We start from the raw sequence: 21472 nt of genomic DNA on the forward strand, positions 1-21472 counted from the left end.
GTCGAAATCTATCAAGGAAATCTGATGCTAATGAAATTGGTTATTGAGGAACAATGTCTCTAATGGACGCTGCAGAAAAGCAACCGCAGAAGATTTGTTAAGATAAAGAGCTCTGTTGTAATAGACAGATGGCAAACTGCTTCATTCATGTACATAAAGTACAGTGGGGCCTCGGTAATCACGGGGGATGGGACACAACCACCCGCGTTAAGCAAATATTTGTGTTATCTCACCCTCAAAAAAACCCTATGCTATAGTACCTTAACTGCCTATTTTTTGTACATGAACTTTCCTGTCAGATATATACTTAGCTATACGTCTCTGACGTCACGACGAATTCAAAACTCTGCGGCACACGCGACAGGTAGGTCAGGTGATCTACCTTACCCGCCGCTGGGTGGCGGATGTAAGAACCAATCTCCCTTTCCAGTCAGAATTTTCTGTCGCCGGTGACGACTACACCTGTGGTTGTTACCTCCTGACAGCTTTATTCATTTCTCGTTGCCGTGGGATTTATTTGGACTGACTTTCGGTGAAGTACCTGATCTTTGTTGGCTTGGCATACGCTTGTGGATTGTTTTTGGATATTGATTTGGATTTTTCTTTGATTCGAGATGTCTGAGTTAGAGGTTAAGAAATCTTCTATGTTTAGAGTGTGCGCTATGGATGCATGCAAGGTGAGACTACCGAAAGCTACGGTAGATCCTCACACAGTTTGCTTAAATGTAGAGGTAAAGAATGTTCTTTTGATAACCCGTGTAATGAGTGTGAGAAGTTGGATGAGGGTGAATGGAAGGCTCTTTCTTCCTACTTGAGGAAGTTAGAGAAAGACAGGGTGAGAAAGGCTTCTTCTAGGAGTTCTAGTAAGTCTCGTATTAGCGAGTTAGAAGATAATCCTGTTGTAGCATTAGAACCTTCTCCAGTTTCAGCTCCTGCGCCCTGCATACGAACCTAAGGATACGGGACTACGGAAGTGGCAAACCATGAGAAGCCACGATCCTTAGCATGGAAAAGAAGATCCGTTCGTTGCAAGGTAAGAGTAGTGAAGAATTGTGCAGTGACCCCAGTGCAGTGGAGGGTGCGTCTGATCGGCTCCTTAATCTTCCAGCCTAGACCTCTTCCGACTCCCAGTCCCAGTGGAGGAGGTAAAGTCAAAAGCCGCAGGAAGGTTAGGGAGAACTCCCACCGATCAGGCGCTCCCCTCGGTAGATCCTGATGCTCGTACCCAGGCTGCCCTTGTTCGCGCAAAGAGGAGGTATTGCACCAATGCTTCTCTTCGTCTTCCTCACCTTCACCTAGAAGAGGATGGAGCGCCTCGGATTCTTCACGACCGCTGAAGAGAGCCTGGAAGGCGCCTGGCTCCTTTCCTTCCAGCCCGGGAAGTTTTTCCAGAAGAGCCGGAAGTAGAGATCAAGAAACCCAGGAGGGAGCAGGAGTTCTCGCCTCATAGTAGCTTCGAGCCTCTTTCTCCGGTGGAGGATTTTACAAGATCTCCAGCTCGAATTCTTGCGGGACTGCAAGCGCAGATTTTCGGCACTGGCGGGCTCCTTGGCAGGAGGAACGCGTCCGGAAAAGACGTCTCTCTCCCTGTCAAGAAGTCTAGGATTCCTTCACCTGTCTTACCGTCTCAGTCAGAGTCGTTCTCTCTCCTTTACAGCGGATGGAAGGAGGCGCTCTTCCCTCAGCAGGCGCTTGTCGTCTTCCAGGCATCAATCGCCCAAGAAGCTTTCTCCTGGTGACTACATCTCTCCAGTAGGAAGGGATCTAGCGACTAGTAGGCGTTCGTCTAAAGACAGGCGTTACAGCCTCGTCCTCGCGCTCTTTTACGAAGATCCTTCATTCTCCGGATAAGAGAGCCTACTCTTTGATGGATTCGTCTAGAGACAGGATCTCGCCTTATGTTAGGCGCCTTGAGCCTAGTAGGCGCTACTCAACCCCCCCCCCCAATAGCGCTCTCTCATCCCGCTCCCAGCGTGGTGCGGAGGATAGGCGCTTTTCTCCTGATAGGCGCTTTTCTCATAGATAAGCGCGGCTCTACTTTTAGCCGCTCGATCAGGACAGGCGCGTAGAGCCTGAAAGATATGTCTCTTCTGGAGACTACCTTTTGAAGAGACACATAAGTCCGGGAGCGAAGTTTGTGGAGCATGGTAGACGCCGGTCTCCTAGTAAACGACCTTCTCCAGGACCTTCGCTCTCCTGTAAGTAGGCGCCAAGAGCCTAGTAGTCGTTCGCCTCATGGTAGGCGCAGCTCGCCTGGCAGCCGCTCTTCCTTTGAACAGGCGCATGGATCCTGAGAAGCGCCTTGAGAATAGTAGGCTCTCCTCTCCTAGCAGGCGCTCCCCCTTGGAAGCCCGGAATTCTAGGAGTAGGATTAAGGAGCAAAGAGCACGCACTCATCAGAGTAGGAAGGACTCATTCGAGAGGAGCTCTCCAGAAACTTTGGCTTCCCTGATAGGCGCCAGTCTACTACTAGACACTCTCTGGACAGGCGCATTTCTTTAGAGAAGGCTAACTGCACTCGTAAAGAAGCGGAATTTCTTCAGTGGATGAAGTGAACCTTCAGAAGAGGATTTGGTGAAGGACTCGTCAGTTTCGTCCTACAGATCCTTACAGATCTACTTCTTCAAGAGTTTGGAGACTCCCTTACTCCCGTCGCTCCTCCGTCTCCTCTCTCTTTATTCTCGACTTCGAAGAAGACGAAAGTTTCCTCTTGTGTGAGGATGAAGCCAACCATCTCATGAAGAGGCTTGAGAGGTGTTGGTGATTGTCTGCTTTCTAAGGAGAGAAAGGGGAAAACTGCTGTGTTTTCTTTCCCTCCTTTCCAAGCTTACGGGCAGACTCGGATTTTGGTACGAGTTCTGGAGAACCCTTAGGTCTGGGTCTTCCTTCATCGGCTGGATGCGGACCTTCTCTCTCTGGTGGATGCAGCACGACGCTCGGCTCTTTTGTCGGCTAAAACGACCTGGGCTATGAACGAGCTTGACCACCTGCTGAAGGGAATGTTTAGAGTCTTGGAAGTTTTCAACTTCCTTGACTGGTTCTTTGGGGGTTTTGGCTAAGAAGACTCAGACCCGGATGCTATTTCGCCAGAAGATCTAAACAGTGTTCTAACGTGCATTGACAAAGCAGTTTTAGAGATGGATCGAGCGAAATAGCCTCCCTCTTTGGAGCAGGGATCCATTAAGAAGAGATCAGTCCCCTCTTCTGCTCTTTTCTGACGAAGTCTGTTTCGCATGCCCAAGAGCCTCTCTTCCTGTATTCGCAGCTCTCGCCTCTGCTTTTTCCAAAGAAGATAATCCAGGACATCTCAGGATCTATCTCTGCGAAGGCGACTCAGGACATGCTCGCACAGTCGGCACGGAAGCCTAAGACCTCCTTCCAGACGAAGACTAAGAAGGAGACTCCAGCTAGACAGGAGCCCTTTCGAGGGGGCCCCCCTTCTAGAGCCTCTACCTCGAGAGGTAATAGAACTTTCAAGAGAGGTAGATCCTTCTCACGCTCTGTCAGAGCTAAGAAGTAGGGAAGTAGTCCTCCAAAACACCAGTAGGTGCCAGACTTCTAAGATTCTCGGAAGCCTGGACAAAGCAGAGGAGCGGACAACTGGTCCCTCTCTATAATAAGGAAAGGATATCTGATTCCTTTACGGAAAGACCACCGTTGACAACGACTCCCGAGGGAGTTGGTGGCCAGGTACAAGGATCCCATCATGAGCCTTGCTTTAACACAAGCAGTGGAACAAATGTTCGAGAAAGAGGCTATAGAGCTAGTGAGCGACCCTTGCTCAGCGCGGGCTTTTACAACCGCCTTTTTCTAGTTCCAAAAGCCTCAGGAGGATGAGACCGGTTCTGGATGTAAGCGCCCTGAATTTTCTTTGTAGAAAAGAGGAAGTTCGCCATGGAGACTACATCCTCAGTGTTGGCGGCCCTTCGGCCAGGGGGACTGGATGGTGTCCCTAGATCTTCAGGACGCTTACTTCCATGTGCCTATCCATCCTTCGTCAAGGAAATACCTCAGGTTCATGATGGGTGGGAGGAAGGATATTCCAGTTCAGGGCCTTGTGCTTCGGCCTTTCAACAGCCCCTCAGGTCTTTACAGGACTAATGAAAAATGTAGCAAGATGGCTACATTTGGAGGGAGTCAGAGTGTCCCCTTTACTTGGACGACTGGCTGATCAGAGCCAAGTCTCGGAAAGATGTTTGGAGGACCTACAAAAGACTCTTTACATGGCAAGTTCTCTGGGACTTTTGGTGAACTTTCAAAAGTCTCAGTTGATCCCCAGTCAAGATCGTATCTATCTGGGGATTCGGATGGCTTCTCTGGATTTTCGGGCTTTTTCCGTCTCCAGAACGGATAGCCCGAGGGTCAGAGAAAGTCAAGCCTTCCTAGAGAAAGAAGTATGCACAGCGAGGGAGTGGATGAGTTTGTTGGGGACACTCTCCTCGTTGGAGCAATTCCTTTCTCTAGGAAGGTTGCACCTCAGACCTCTCCAGTTCTTTCTCCATCGAAACTGGAGGTGTCGTTCACAAAACCTAGAGTTCTCCTTCGAGATTTCAAAGGAAATCAAGAAGGCCTCTCTTGGTGGGCCAACCCTCTCAAGTTTGCAGAAGGGATGTCCCTTCACATTCCGAACCCCAACCAAGTGTTGTATTCCGACGCCTCGGAAACAGGTTGGGGAGCGACGCTCGGCTCAAGAGAAGTGTCAGGCACCTGGAACAAGGAACAGGTGACCTGGCCACATCAACAAGAAGGAGCTGATGGCGGTTTGGCTAGCTTTGAAAGCTTTCGAGCCCCACCCCCGTCCTAGCTTCAACAGTTCAGATCAACTCGGACAACACCACGGCCCTGGCTTACATCAGGAAGCAAGGGGGGACTCACTCTTTCTCCCTGTACGAGACAGCAAAAGAACTTCTGCTTTGGGCAGAAAAAGGAAGATTTGTCTCCTTAACCAGGTTCGTACAGGAGAAAAGAACGTCAGAGCAGACCTCCTAAGCAGGAAAGATCAATTGTTCTGCCGGCAGAGTGGACTCTGCACGAAGATGTTTGCCAGGACCTGTGGAAGCTTTGGGGCAAACCTCATATAGACCTCTCTTCGCCACAGCCAAGAATATGAGGATAGCCAACTACTGCTCTCCGATATCGGACCCGAGGCAGTGTCGATAGACGCGTTCCTACTAGATTGGAAGGGTCTAGACACGTATGCTTTTCCTCCATCAAGATACTGGAGAGACTCTAAAGAAATTTGCAGAATCGGAGGCAGCAAGGATGACGCTTGTAGCCCCATTCTGGCCCGCACCAAGTATGTTCACAGAGGTACTGGAATGGTTAGTAGATCTTCCGAGAACATTACCACAGAGGATCGATCTGCTCAGACAAACCCCACTTCGAGAGGTATCACACAAAACCTCCCCGCTCTAGATCTGACTGGCTTCAGACTGTCAAAAGTTTGGTCAGAACGAGAGGCTTTTCTTTTCGGCAAGAGTTGCAACGGCTATCGCAGCAGCAAGAAGGACCTTCTACCCTTAGAGTCTACCAATCGAAGTGGGACGTCTTTCGGCGATGGTGTAGGAACCATCGCTTTTCCTCTTCCAGTACCTCTGTGACACAAATAGCAGACTTCTTACTTTTCCTTAGGGAAGAAAGTGGATTGGCGGTATCAACCATTAAAGGCTATCGTAGCATGCTATCTGCAGTGGTTTAGGCACAGAAACTTAAACATTTTCAGAGATAAGGACCTTCATGATCTAATAAGATCGTTTTGAAACATCCAAGAAGGTTTCTCCAGGGGTTCCGAGTTGGAATCTGGATGTAGTGCTACGTTACCTGAGGGTCCAATAAGTTCGAACCGCCTCAGTCTGCATCGTTTAGAGACCTCACCCGAAGAAGACAATTTTCCTCATGGCATTGGCTTCCGCAAAAAGGGTTAGTGAACTCCATGCACTAGAAGGAAATGTGGGATTCAGAGGAGATGCAGCTATCTGTTCATTCCTTCCTTCGTTCTTAGCCAAGAACGAGCCAACCCTCAAATCCTTGGGCCTAGGAGCTTTGAAGTACAAGGATTGTCTGCATTAGTAGGCGAGGAAAGCAAGAGAGGTCTCTTTGCCCAGTAAGAAGTTTGAAATTCTATCTACAGAGAAAAGAAAAAACTTAAGGGCAATGATGTCAACCTTTGGTGCTCTGTAAGAGAATCCAAGGAGGACACTTTCGAAGAATGCGCTTTCTTTCTCAGAAGCCTGGTGAAAGAAGCGCATGCGATATGTGAGGAAAGTCAATACAAAGTTCTTAAGGTCAAAGCTCATGAGGTAAGAGCTATTGCCACGTCATTGACTTTTAACAAAAACATATCCCTGAGTAATATTATGAAGGCAACATTCTGGCGTTGCAACTCAGTCTTTGCAAACCACTATCTGAGAGACGTCAAAATTACGTATGAAAAGTGCTTCGGGTTATTGGCCCGTACGTATCGGCGGATTCGGTGCTGGGGCAGGGAGCTGAGACATATCCTTAGTAGTATATATTTTTTCCCCTTGTTAGGTTGTAAGTTTTTGGTTGTTTGAAAGAACATGCGGTAGGCATGTTTTTCATTTCGTAGTGCTAACAATGATTAGATTGGTTAGGTGATCGGTGTATGTTTGAGCTCCTTGCAATGATAGTGGTTAGGTTCTGTCATATAAGTGGGCGAATCCCCGTTGACAGATCCTGCTCGGATTCTATCAAGTAAGCGGACAACCAAATCCCTTTGATAGACCCAAAGAGTCTGTCAGCTGTAGTCACGCCCTCGCTGAAGCTCTTAAGGCAACGCAGACTCATAGACAGTAACTACGAAGTCTTCTGCCTAAACAGGTAAGAACCAAGGTTGTTTTTACATCCTACAACTAGTGTTGTTTTCCCCTTTTTTTCCATATTTATATTGCTGTCTCGTTCCCTCCACCAAGGGTGTCAATCAGCTAAGTATATATCTGACAGGAAAGTTCATGTACAAAATGTTATTGTTAGTATACAATAAGGTTTTGTACATACTTACCTGGCAGATATATACGATTGATGGCCCGCCCAGCCTCCCCTCAGGAGACCGGTGGAAGGAAAAATTCTGGCTGGAAAGGGAGATTGTTCTTACATCCGCCACCCAGCGGCGGGTAAGGTAGATCACCTGACCTACCTGTCGCGTGTGCCGCGAGTTTTGAATTCTGTCGTGACGTCAGAGACGTATAGCTAAGTATATATCTGCCAGGTAAGTATGTAACAAAAACCTTATTGTATACTAACAACTAACATTTCGATAGTTTAAAACACCAAAGGTGTCCTACCTACAAAAATTCTTTAGGCTAACTGCCTGTTTTAATACTAATTAAAATGCCTAATACAGTGGTCCCCACCCCTGTATTTGCAGGGATGCATACCAGACCCCCCCACAAATAGTTGGAACCCCTATAAAATGCTTCAACCTCATATTTTGTTAGTTAAAACTGAAGAAACCCCCACTAAAAAAATTTTATACCTGGTTTTTTAATAGTTTTATCAAAAAAAAGTAAATATTATGATGAAATAGAATAAAAAAAAACTGAATTTGTGGATATTTCTCATAGAAAAATACTGTGAATAGGCAAGTTTTCCACAAATAAAGGGGGGTGGGGGAATGTTCCAGAAAGAAATCTGTGAATGCGTGAGTCCGTAAATCTGGAGAACGCAAATATGTGGGGTCCACTGTGTACCTTAAACTATCATATCAGTACTCACTATTGATTAAACTGATATCAGACACTTTACATCATTCAAAGAATTTAGTAATTTGCTATTGCAAGTTTACATGTGTTTACCAGTGTCGTTTCAATAGAAAAAGATTGATGAAGTGAGTATCATATTTTGTATTTTGTTCATGAAACTTACCTGTCAGATATATATATAGCTGTATTTCTGAAGTCCGACAGAAATTCAAAAACTTCCGGCACACACAGTGGTCGGCCAGGTGGTTAGTACCCATTCCTCGCCGCTGGGAGGCGGTATCAGGAACCAGTCCCATTTCTATTCATAATTTTTCTGTCGCCGGTGCTGGAAACACCTGTTTTCAGTACCTCCGTCTTAGGATTTTGGAAAACTTCATGGCCGCTAAATATCCTAATTGTCTTTTGATTTATTGACTTGGATTTGTGGCTAGGCATACGCTATCTTAAATTGTTTTGAATATGATTCATTTTTGTATATCTGAATCTAGTTAGGCTAGTTTCAGAAAGTGTTGTCTGCTAAGATAGGTGTGGCTACCGAAAGCTTCGGTAGTTCGCACTCGATATGCACGAGGGCTAGTGTCTTGCTTCTTTGTTGAGATTTGTCATGTAAGGTAGTGTGAGACTTTGTCTAATTCCATAAGGAAGACGTTATGATTCATATGTACCGCAATTAATCAGTAAACAAAGTCAGGGTAGGCTAACCTACCTGTAGACTATTTTGGCCTAACCCTGTAGTATGGCCTACGGGCTATAAATATGTCTCGTGAGGTAATGCCCTTTTACGTTTATAGATTCCATCTGTATCTTGGAATCTAAGGTGCTCGCTCTCCTATCATTGTGGGTGAAAAGTGCTACTTCTGTAGTTGTTACTCCTAACCCTGTAATGTTGCCTTCGGCCCTAAACAGTTTCTGTAGAGGGTATTGACCTTTCTCTGATACTCTATCGATTCGTAACTTAGAATCGAAAGTGCTGGCTTTGGAGAGCAAAAGTGAAGTGGCTAAGTGCAGTGACAGTGCCCCTTGTGTAGTGGAGGGTGCGTCAGATCGGCCTTATTTCGCCTCTAGGCCGGGACCTCTGCTTGACTCCCAGGAACAGGGAGAGCATGTCGAAAGCCGAAGGAGGGTTACGAGGACTCCCACCGATCTGACGTGCCTTCGGCAGACCTGAAGTTACTCCCAGGCTGCCAAAGTGCGTGCACGAATCCTGAAGGATTGCTTCTCGTCCTCCGAAGCGTCCTCCCTGCGCAGGGTTTGGAGCTTTCGGAAGGACTCGCGCCCTCTAAATAGAAGCTTTATAGAAGAGGACGTTTCACGTCCTCTCTCTCTCTCTCGTCATGCGTTGCAGTGAGAAGTAAGAAGGCGAACGTCGCCTGAACTCGTGTACGTCTTTCCACCGAGAAAAGGGAAAGCAAGTCATATTTAGCAGGACGCTTTTGAGCGCGGACGTCCTAGCTTTGTTACTGTGAGAATAAGAAGGCGTTCCCTCGCCCTGCGTATTCTCACACGATCAACCCTTCACCTGAGACTGCTTCGTGCAGTCGGTTTTCTCTCCGAGATGTCTAATGCTCTTCCCTGAAGGCAGTTTCGCTTGCATTGACGCCTGTCAGGAGCGTGACGCTTTTCTGCACGCTTTTTTTTTGACGCACCAGTAGACGCCGAGGCCGAGCACGCCAGTGGATACCGAGCGCGAGCGGCGCGCCGAGAGTGCTCGCTGCTCGCCAGTGGAGCGCCGAGCGGCGCGCCGAGAGTGCTCGCTGCTCGCCAGTGGACCGCCGAGCGTGCTCGCTGCTAGTCAGTGGACGCCGAGCGCGCTGCACGCCAGTGTGTCGCCTGGCTGAACGTTTCTGTTGAAGTCTTCAAGCTGATTTGGGCCTAAAGTTTTTTTTACCTAACTTCGGTGATCCCTTCTACATCGCCTGCGAAGAATGTGAAGTAAGCAGTGCTTCGGAGGAAGCTTAAAGTGAAAAATGCAACTTCGTTTTCGAAACCCAGCAAGACCACGGGTTTCGTGAATTATAGAGGTCTTTGTCAGTAATATTGCTTTTCGTAAAGTCCAGGATTGGATGGATTATGGAAAGCTCAAGGAAAGATCTCTTTTGACTCTACCGCAGTCAAGACTTTGCGGTAAGGCAGCTATGGGTTATGTAAAAGCTCGACGTCCTGCACGTCAGGACTCTCGGCAACGTTCAGTAGGATTCTTGCAAAGGCACTCATCAAAAGGAGGAAAGCGCAAGACAGGACTTCCTTTGCCATACTGCCAATAAATTTTGATACGGGAGAGGAAGCTGGTTGGAGAGTTTCTTCCTCTTCCCAGGATAATTTTGCAAGCTTTTTAGCCCATCTGAAAGGGCTTTTCAGATGATAGATTTTGTTAGTTCCTAGTCGGGACTACGCTGCCGAATTGAACATCGTCGTTCTACCTGTCGTAAGCCGTCTCTTAACAGGATTCTTGCCCCTTCCTCGTTTGAGACGGGATTACGTTTTGTCAATTCAGTGAATTTCCCCCATTGACAATATACTATCGTTTTGTCAAGTAAGTGGGTATCCCCTCATTGACAAAATATCTCTTTGTCCCGTAAATGGGTTAGTTTCTCATTGACAAACTTTCTCATTAACTTTATATTGCGTAAGCGGATAAGCTCTTATTGACAAGATTCGGAAGAGCTCTCATTCATCATTCGCAGACTCGTACAAGAAATAGACTTGTAGACTACGTCAATGAACGCTTATGTCCAATAACATAAGAAGCTTGAGCTGTCCGCTTCAATTCTCTTGAGTTTTGTTTATGAAACTTGCCTGTCAGATATGTATGTAGCTGTATTTCCGAATTCAGCTATAGTATATATGTCTGCCAGGTAAGTATGAAAAAACTTTATTGCAATATAATATCATATTTTGCCTTGCGTTATTTTACTACTGGTTGGTTCAAGTCATATACGCTTGCTGTAGTTACCTCTTCGGATGGCAACCGAGAGGTCTATTGTCTATTAATTTAAGGACATTTAATCATTACTCCCTGCAGCCTTCCAGGAGTTTCCGATTTATCTTTTACCGTTGTATGGTAGTGTTATGACGACACAAACGCATCTATATATTTAGTGTTTTTCTGTTTCGCTTAAATATACAGCTTGAGAGTCTCTTTTATGCTAAAATTACGGACCTATTTCTTCGTAGAATAGGGTAGCTGGCAACCCAGGCATAAAGTTAAGAGACGACGATCGTAAGCTGCTGCTGTCACTGTCCTCTCCGCCAGTCCAACGAGGCAGTACCAGCTCGTTTCGCTGTCATGCGCGCTAGGTTACGTCTCTCTCTCCTGCGGGATTGACTGACTAACCGTATCTCTGTGCTGGCAGTTACGTCTCTCTCTCTCCTGCGGGATTGACTGACTAACTGTATCTCTGCCCTACAATCACGGACTTTAGCCTAAGATTGAGGGGATTTCTTACATGAATGAATAAACATTGCATTCGTTTTGCCTTACTATGTTCTCGAGATATCTCTTACTCCTTTCGGTGCTCGTTACCGCACGGTATAGGACTACGAGTCTACCGCAAACATTTCACTATTATCTGCTCTCCTGCTTAGGCAAAGCGCAGCCTTTTTAGGGAAGTAAACATACTGTGTGAGGGAATGGATGAGCTTGCTGGGACCATTTCCTTCCTAAAGAAGTTTGTTTCCCTGAATAGACTGCAATTCAGACCTCTACAGTTTTTTCCTACCGGGAAACTGAAATTTTATTAAGATCTAGGAATGATTCTGAACATCTCTCGGTGCGTTAAGTATCACTTGAGGTGATAGAAAGAAGGTGCCGGACATCTGGAGAGGGTTTCAGATGTCCTGGATCATAATCTGAAAGAAGTGGAAGCAATTCTGTCGTCCCTCCAGTCCCTGGAAACGAGTTTCTTTTTTTGGAACCAGTGGTCCATATCAACTCTGATCTTCCACAGCTCTCTCATATCTTAGGAAGTATCTTCTCTCGGTCCCTGTTCGGGTTTACGAGAAAGAGCCTATTATAACAACAGACGTAGAATGTAACGATCCTCTAGAGGTTCGTTACAGGATTGCAAAAGTCCGTACGAATCGTCTCGATCGACGGCAGCAACTACTGACTTCCGAGTGGAATCTTTCTTTAGAAGTATGTTGAGAGTTATGGAGACTTTAGGGACGTCCTTTCATACATCTCTTCGCTATGATATTGAACAGGGATGGATGTTTAGTCTCTTTTCCCCTTTTTCAAACGCTTAGGAAATGTAATAAGATGATTTATACCATCACAGGGAGCGACAATGACGCTAATCGCCCATGTTGGCCTTCAAGATCCTAGATTCACAGAGGTCACGTCCCTTCCAAGGACCTTTTCCGAGAGAGTCGGTCTACTTTAACACGAAAGGTACCTATAACCTCTCCGCTCTGAGTCTGACTACGTTCAGACTATCGAGATGTTGACAGCATAAGAGTTGCCGTCTTCCCTTTCCGTTTGAAGAATGGGATAAGCTGGCAGTCAACTATTTAAAGAAGACGCAAATATGTTGTTGACGGCCTTTGGGCTCAGAGATTTGCTTCTGTCAAACAACAAAGCCTTCACGATCTTTGAGTTTCTGTGGAATCTCGAAACTCGCTCACCATCTACTTTTTGTCTCACCTGTTTTTCCCTTTCTCGAGTCAGACACTCGTGCGAGATCAGGAGACACATAGTAGCCCTGAGTTTCTTGTTGACGAAGTCGGTTGCGTTTACACACCCCCGATGATCGTTTAACATGAGACCAGGTTGGACTGTCAGGCATTCGTCCTTCGGGACTGAATCGCCTTTTGCTCCTCGCTCCTTTCTCCTGGCACCAGAAGCTCGAGTCAGGAGTGGCTCAGGAGTTTGATTCGCTAACAACGTTGGGTTGCGTTCATACCCCAAGGTTTGCTTAGCTTGAATCGCCCAGGCAGTCCAGACACTCATCCTTCAGCGAAGAATATGTGCCTTATGGTCTTCAGGTACAAGCCTTGCTGTCCTTGATGCGTCTTACTGGTCAACTGGTCGGTCACCTGACTTTAGTACAGACTGACTGACTGTGCATGTCCAGATCGAAGCTTTTCAATATGGAACTTAGACATAGTCTGAAGTTCTTGATGTCAAAGCATTCGAACATCTCCTACCTGTTAACTTCTTGCACGTGATCAGAAGGCCCTTTTCTAACCACCCTAGATAACGACAAAGAGGGTTAGTGATGGTTTTCAGCCATCGTCAGAAGTTTTGGCATTAGAGAACACAAAGGCGGTGCGTTCTCTAAGCCTTGCGTTGTGGCCTAAGAATGGAAACCCTCTTGTTCTTGGGCCAGGAGCTTGGAATCAAGGATGGCACAAGTTATTGGGCAGGAGCCAGAGAGAGTCCTGTGCCCTGTCAGGTCTCTCAAGTTTTATCTACATAAAACTCAAGAAAGTCGAAGTCGTACGACAATCTGCAGTGTTTCCGAAAAGACCAGACTTGCCCATATCGAAGACACCCTGGCTTTATTGTTAAGGAGTTTCTTTCAAAAAAGCTCCTTCATTGTGTTTGGCACAAAGATTTGAAATCTTTTGATTTGAATGCTCACGAGGTGAGGGCGCGGCCTCGGAAGCATTTCAACAGAGCATGGCACTCAGCAACATCCTGAGTACCATGTTTTAGCGAAGCAACTCTGTGTTCAATTCACACTCCCTGCGAGATGTGAAGATGGCATATGAGATCTGCTGCTCGCTAGGGCCATACGTGTCTGCAGACACAATCTTGGGGGCAAGAAGTACCACTCATCCTATCCTGTAGAAAATGGTTAGGAAGAGCTCTTAATTTAGTAGTTTGAGTCGCCGACAACGGTGACTTCTTAACTCTTAAGCCTTAGTTAACACACCTTAACTTTGGCTAGGTTGGTCAGGTGGTGATATATATTTTTATATATATATTTATTTTACTTCTTAGCCCTCATGGTATGGTCAATATGGTCAGTCACGTCGTGGTCTCGCCCCTGTTGACAGATCATCTGGAGTGCACCAGCTATATAGGTCTCTACCTCGCTGGCAACTCTAGTAGCACAAGCAGACTTACGTGGCAATAACCACGAAGCCAGCAATGCTAACAGGTGGACCAAGATGTAAATCATCTGCATGCATTTGTTTCCCAAAATCCTTCTATTCTGTCCCTTCCCACCTCCAACGGTGGGATTCAGCTATATATTATCTGACAGGTAAGTTTCATGGAAACAAAATGATATTGTATGATACAATAAAGTGTTTGTTCATACTTACCTGGCAGATATATATATTAAGTACCCACCCACCTCCCCTCAGGGGACAGTGGAAATAAAAATTATGAATAGAAAAATGGGACTGGTTCCTGATACCGCCGGCCCAGCGGCGGGAATGGGTACTAACCACCTGGCGACCACTGTGTGTGCCGGAAGTTTTTTAATTCTGTCGGACTTCAGAAAATACAGCTATATATATATCTGCCAGGTAAGTATGAACAAACTTTTATTGGTATCATAACAATATCATTTTTCTTATAAAATTGTTAATGAAAATAAAAAAAAATTTGGTAATACTGTATGAATAGTTGTCACATCATTCTGCCATGCACAGTGTGGGGGGATTCCAGGGCAGGGTGTGGGAAGCCTTCTGGCCAAGGTCAGGATACAATACCCTAGGTTTAAGGGAGGGTTAGGTTTAGGAATGTTTTCCTGTTGACATGTGTGTCTAATCTGCTTTTGAAAGTGTCATGACAAATGGAAATAGCTGCGCCAACTCCTTTAGCAGTTATTCTTAACAAAAAAATTGTTTAGCCCAGGAATTAATAGTGCTCTACTATTCTTTGGTAATTTACAGTTATGGAAACTGTATATATCATAGGTAGTATGAATTTGAACGTTACTTAAAGAAGCATGTACCTTTTTGATAGTCTGTTGAGTTGGTATTAAAGAGATTAAATTAAGTTAGAATAATTTCTTTAAGTGACTGAAATGAACCTTATGTCTCCATATACTGGTATAGCTTTTACCTCCTGTGCCAACTGTAGTAAAAGCTATGTATAGTGGAGAGGTAAGTAGTATTTAAAAAAAAAAAAAAAAATTAAATTAAGTATTATATTTTGCCTAGTATTATATGTTCTACTATCTTGGGACACAGGGTTTACAAATGTGGATAGCTGAAATTATTTATATCTACTGTATACATGTATGAGTAGGGAAGACTTCATAAGCCTTATTAAAGGAATATGTACTACTTTAAAAGTTGGAAGACTACTTTTGCTTATCCAGTAACGTGAAATGTTATCTGTATTAATCCAAAATGGTGTCAAGCAGTACTAAGCATCCATGATGTTCTGGTACAGTGCACATGTAATGACTAGGTGCCAAAGAAAGAAAACCATGCACACAGGCAAGAGACCACAATTAAGGTGCTCCCAAGGAAGAAAAATATTTTGTGAACGTCATTGCCTCTGTGAAGAGTGCCTCTCCAGTATCAAAAATGGATGCCAGATTTCTCTAGCTATGCCTTTTGGGAATTGGCATTGGAGTTGGGGAGCCATGACCTCATAATTCACAAGTTCCAGGAAGGTGTGTTATGCGGGGTATCTTACTCTCATGATCCCGTTAGCAGTTTTCAGTTTTTCTGTTGCACAGAGTAGTACAGGCTGTATGTACACATCATAAGTCTTTTGCTTCTGTATTATTGGGATATATTTTGCTTATCAGTAGTTTTGCTCTCATTGCATTTCATACAGCCTGAAAAGGTTACAGTTACTACTTTATTTGTTATTCCCCTTTCAATTCACCAGATATTTAATTGTACTACTTAAATGTTTTTGTGCTTTTTAACCCTAGGTCTTTGGACCGTATTTTTTATGATTGTCTTGGTTGTCTAGGAATTATTGCAGGGGATATGAGTCATTGCATATAATTATTTTTACCATAATTTTTTTTAGTAAACGTACTGAATATAGAAGAAAGCAATTAAAGAATATATTTGTTGTTTTCCAGGTGCTTAAAGCTGCATCTCAACATGTCAATCAAACTCTGTATGTTCATCTTGACCCATTAGCCCAAGCAAAAACTTTGGGAGCAAAACAGCAGTTAAGTCTTTGCAGCCATATTATTACCTCACTCTACTCTCAGTTCTTCCTCCCCAGTGGTCATGGATTAGATGTGAGAGTCCTCATGGCTGGGTTTAAGGGTACAAGTGAAGTTCCCTTGAAAACAAAATGTGAAATTGATATAGTCTTATTTGATCGCTTAAGGAAGGCAGTGAAAAAAACTGACATAGAGAAAAAAAAAAGGTACAAGAGTTTTCTACTTAGATGTAAGAGTGAAAAGATAATCCTTTTTGACAATCTTGAGGGCTCTGAATCCCAGCCTCCAGAGAATGTTGTCAATGAAGAAGCAAATAATGTTTACAGCAATGTTGTTTTAGGTGGAACATTTGACTGTATTCATGATGGTCATAAGATACTTTTATCTGAAGCACTTTTAAGGTGCACTAAGAGACTGACCGTAGGAGTAGCAGATGGTCCCTTACTTAAAAATAAAACCTTGAAGGAATTAATAGAGCCTTGTGAAGTTCGAATAAACAATGTTAAGGATTTACTTAATGATTTTAGATCCAAGTGTAGAGTACAGTTATAGTACAAATCCTTGATCCAATGGGTCCAGCTGGATGGGATAAAAGTTTGGAAATGATTGTTGTAAGTGAAGAAACAAAGAAGGGCATAACACTTATCAATAATGCTCGCCAGGAGAGTGGCCTTAACCTATTGGATGGATATATCATTTGTTTGGTTAATGATAAATTTAGAGCAAGTGATGAAGAGGAAATGAAATTAAGTGCCAGTTCTATGAGAATGCGATTACTGGGAACTATACTGAAGCCAGTTGAAAGCAATTATGCATTAAGCTTCCACATCCTTATGTTTATTGGTCTCACAGGAGGTTCAGCAAGTGGCAAGTCAAGTGTTGCCAAGAGGTTTGCAAAGTTAGGAGCAGGTGTTGTTGACTGTGATAAACTTGGTCATGAAGCATATTTGAAAGGATCCAAGTGTTATAAGGATTTAATTGAAGCCTTCGGTAGTGATGTAGTAGGCAAAGATGGTCAGATTGATCGTAGAGTGCTTGGGTCTAAAGTTTTTAATGATAAAAGTGCTCTGGAGCAATTAAATAGTATAGTCTGGCCAGAAATTGCACGCCTTGCAAAGGAACGCATAGATACCTTCTCCAGAGAGGGTATCAAAGTTGTAATATTGGATGCAGCAGTTCTTTTGGAAGCTGACTGGGACAAGTTTTGCCATCAGGTAAGATAATATTCAGTATTAAAACTAGGCAACTTGTTAGAAAGTGCTACATTAATCAAGTTAATTAAGGTAGTATTGCAATACACTCCCTGAACACCTGAATTAGCCCTTGTCACTGACCAGCCTGGAATATATCCCCACAAATTATCCCATTAGGTGGGTATTTAACTGCCAGCGCTACCAATGCTGCAGGTAAAATTTGTCTACTGAGTTACCTGTGTTACCGTTGGCAACGCTGCTGTAGGGACCGGCCGCCAGCGGCCTGACTCCTCCATTGTTTTCAGTTCATGGTGCTGTAAGAAAGGTTCATGCAACCTGCGATCTTTTGTTCGTAGCCCAACCCCCACGTATATATCTTGGCTTTGGATTCTGGAGTACAACTTTGGCATTGTAGTACGACTACGCTTCTGATTTTTTTTTATTTGGTTATGGTTGATTGATTGGAACTTCTCATAATATTGACCCTGATCAGATTGGACTGAATATGGACAAACTACATGAAAAAACACCATCATCCAATGTCTCCACGCCTCCTTTACCTGCTGCATCTTCCGAGCAAGTGACTGGGGTAGATGTCAGCGCTCATCGGTCCAGCTCTACATGCAAGTGGAGGATGAGCACCCTCAAGTATGACTGACATTCTTTATGTATTGCTTGTAGGAAGGTTCAGTGCAGCATTAGACGGAGGAGTGAGGAGTGTGGAGACTGGTTGTTAGATCAAATGGAGGATTATTTAAAGCATAGGAAATCTCTAGCTTCTAATAGCAAACATAAGACGAGTGTAGATACACAAGCTATAGAAAAACAAGCACTAGAGTCAGAGCTGTTTAGGAAATTAGAAGACAGACTGTCATCCAGCATGTGAAACTTATTTGCTAATTGTATGGATAAGCTAGCTGAGAACAAGGATAGTGGTAGTAATAATAGTGTAAGTGATACTAATCGGTCTTTTTCAGCCCCCCCTGCCTGTTCCAGAACCAGCCTTAACAGGTGCCGGGGGTCATGGAGACCCACAAGCCTCAAAGGTAGGATCTGCCGGCCATCCTGGCGCAGAGCGGCTGTGTTGGCAGCAGATTCCCCCCCCCCCCCCCCCCCTCCCCCCCCCATCCCCCACCCCTTTACCCCTGAGGTAGTAAGTTCTGAAGTGTTAGGTCTAGCTCAGGCACAGACAAGTAGGGATAGCAATTTAGGTGGCGTACAGGAAAATAAGCTGAAGGGTCAGGTTTCTTCAGGTTCTTAGCATGATGGGTTCATCTTTTGATCCTTTGGAAGTTTTATTTCCTGCTTCTAAGTCCCTTCATCAGAAGGCATCTAAGCTGGTAGGAGGTGATGTAGATGTAGTTTTGGTTTCTTTTTTTTGGTGGTCGGTGCGGAGAATCTAGTAATACTCCTTCTTCTCTGAACAATGGGAAAATTTGGAGGGATCTGTTGGTGGTGGTATTTCGGATGATCTAAATTTCAATTTAGCCGATTATAATGCAAATTTGCTAGGGTTGTTTCAAGGATATAGGTTACTGGTGAGACAATGTTTTCATTTCAGGTTTGCTAATGTTCTTGAACATGTTCTTAAGAACTTTCCTGAGTTTACCAATGAGGTGTATCAAGATTATCAGGGGTGAGTTGAGTCTGTCTATTTTTCTTCTCTAAAAACTATGGCTTCGTCTTCTGCTTCATCTTCTGTGACCGATTCTTCTCTTCCAACTTTGCATGCCAAAACTTCTAAGTTCCTTTCTTCAGAGTTGATATTAGGTTCTTTGCTTGCGCAGCCCCTTGCTTTGTCAGCTTTCGAAGCTCCTTCCATGGGGCAAGCAAGTTTGCAGTCGTGTAACGTACAATTTTTTCAGGTGGTGGTGGAAACTTCCTCAGGTACGTCTGTGCATCCTATGACGGCTTTGAGACATAATGCTTCAATAGAAGCACATTCAGGGTCGTCAGGAATAGTCGATGCAATTGCTCCATCGTCAGTATAACAGTTCCGATGAAGTATCTAGCAGTTATCAGCCATCCCGCCTCCAGTAGAGTAGAAAGTAATCTTCAGTTGGCTATTTCAATGGGTTCCGCCGTCCGTAATTTCCCAGTAAGAGCACTGTTGACTGCAGTGCCAACCAGTATGTTCCCTACCTGTCTAACTTCAGTGATGGGAGTTCCGGTAGTCACTCCGAGTGTAGTTTCTCTCATTTCCCCTCTCCTTCAACCTTTTTCTCAGCTTTTCCAAAAGGCTCATCTCTTCCTCTAACTAAGGTGTACGATATTGGTTCGGATTTGGTTTTGGGTTATTTGGGAGTAAACACTCCCCCTCCATTTAGCAGTGTGTCTTCTGCTCCGGATTTCCGTCCAGGTGGGTTGGTGATCCATCCTGGGTCAGTTGGGTCAGGTATATTGCAGCTTCTCAGCTCTTAGGTGCTGGTTTGATTCATCCAGGTATGTTAGGTTCAGGCATTTCATCATCGTCTTCGAGCAGTAGTGTGTTTGCACAGCCGGGTACAGTTCGCTCAGTGGTTGCATCATCGTCATTGTATGGTGTGGGGATTACCTAACCCAGCACCTTTAAGCCAGGTGTTCTGATTCCAGGGAGGTTGGGTACTGGGATGGCTCATTCAGTTGTTCAGAATACGGCTGCAGGCATTGTGTCATCGTATCTTCATGGTGTGGGTCTTACTCAACCAATTGCGGTTGGCTCAGGTATGAGCCGAAGTACGCTGGGCGGATCGTTGGCGCATAAAGAGGTGGATGAGTCCGGTGCTTCAGGTGTAGTTTTTTCAGGTGTTTGTCCTGTCTCCATTCCTGCTTTGATTCAGTTGGACCAGTCTGATAGGGAATTCTCCTTGGAAGAAGAGCTGGTCCCTGAGTTTGGTTTTTCTCAGGCTAATGAAAGTGAATACAAGCAGATGGCAGAATTCATCCATCTACTTATCCACAGTCAAAGGCTCTGGAGGAACCTATTCCGCCAAATCAGGCGATGTTTGAGATGTGTTCAACCAAGCCTTCTGTTCTTCAGACTTCTAGTAAATTGGTCCAGTTTGGTCGGGTTGGGCAGGCAGACACTAGGTTGGGAGCTCTCATGGGTTCGGGTTGACAGGATTTGACCTTGCTTCCTAATCTGAAGGGGTTTTATGGAGTAGCGGGTAACCCTTCTTCGGGTACCAGAGTTCCTTTCAACGAATCAGCGGAGACGCTTCTGTCTAGGGTTCCTTCTTCAAATAGGTCAATTGCGGTCTTTTTACATGAAGCAGGTATGGAGGATACCTTCCGAAATCAATGGGAGGCTATGTCACATTAGATGTGGATGTTGTCAGGTTTAATGGGTTTTCTGAAACAGGATGGTTATGTTCCTTCAGATCCAGTTTTGTTCAACGACCTTATCACCTCAGTCTCTATGGGTTTAGCTCACCAAGCTGAGATTTTTTGCTGGATGCACTACTTTCATTGGTAAGAAGAGGAGGTATTTCATTTTGATCTTCCTCCGCATTTTCTAGATATTCATGAGAGGGTTCTGTTTAGGGATCCTCTGGCACTCTGCAACAGCTTATTCAGAGAGTAGGACGTGTCGACTGGAAATTTCATCTCATTGGCGACGGCTGTAGAGTCGCAACAAACCATGGTACATGTTGCGGCTCAAAGATCAAGCTCCCCAAAGGTTCGAGAATGGCATCCCCAGGCAAGTTTCCACTTCCAAGTCCCCAGTAAAATTGCCAAAGAAGGTTCGCTTCTCGTCTAAAGGGTCGTATACTGTCCCTTCTTCTAAAACTGGCTATTTGAAGAAGGATTTTTGAAAGTAGGAGATGTTGCCCTCGTCTGTACTGGTTGGAGGTTGTCTTGCTCGCTTCTTGGAGATCTGGAAGGAGGTGCAGAGTTGGGTAGTGGAGGTGTTGAAGAATGGGTACAGATTCTCTTTCCATTCTCATCCTCCTCTGTCTGACTCTCCGCTATACCTTCCCAGTTATTCCCCGTCTTCCATCAGAGGGATTGCATTGGCAGCAGAGATTCAGTCCTTTGTTGGAAAAGGGGGCAATAGAGCCTGCTCCCCCTTCCCCAGAATTTTACAGCCAAATCTTTGTTACCACCAAGGCTGGAGGGTTTTGGAGACCCATCATAGATCTGTCAGGTCTCAATCAGCTGGTAGTACCGATGAAGTTTCACATGGAAGCCTCGCAGTCGGTGCTGTGGTTGGTCTGGAGAGAAGACTGGATGGTTTTGGTGGAGACATCAAGAATGGGTATCTCCAGGTTGCGATTCATCAGGAATCTCGGAAGTTCCTTCGGTTCTCGGGTCCATCCGGAACATTCCAGTTCAAAGTCTTCTTTGGTCTGACCACAGCACCTCAGGTATATTCACGAGGTAATGTCTCCGGTTTCCGGGACAATGCATCGTCAGGGCTTTCGTACGAGGAAGGTACCTGTAAGCTGATTGGCTGATTCCAGGCTTGCATCAGAAGAAGAAGTAATTC

The 21472-nt window shown here is 45.0% G+C and overlaps 1 protein-coding gene across 1 annotated transcript in view; it reads left to right on the top strand.

Annotated features, from left to right (window-relative positions):
• Positions 1-21472, top strand: part of LOC135202860 (bifunctional coenzyme A synthase-like) — a 62693-nt gene that overhangs the window by 11551 nt on the left and 29670 nt on the right. The window contains 3 exon segments of the mRNA XM_064232317.1: positions 14733-14780; positions 15722-16354; positions 16357-17025. Coding sequence (XP_064088387.1) covers positions 14733-14780; positions 15722-16354; positions 16357-17025 — 1350 coding nt within the window.

Source organism: Macrobrachium nipponense, chromosome 33 (genome assembly GCF_015104395.2).
Source record: "Macrobrachium nipponense isolate FS-2020 chromosome 33, ASM1510439v2, whole genome shotgun sequence".
Lineage (NCBI taxonomy): Eukaryota > Metazoa > Arthropoda > Malacostraca > Decapoda > Palaemonidae > Macrobrachium > Macrobrachium nipponense.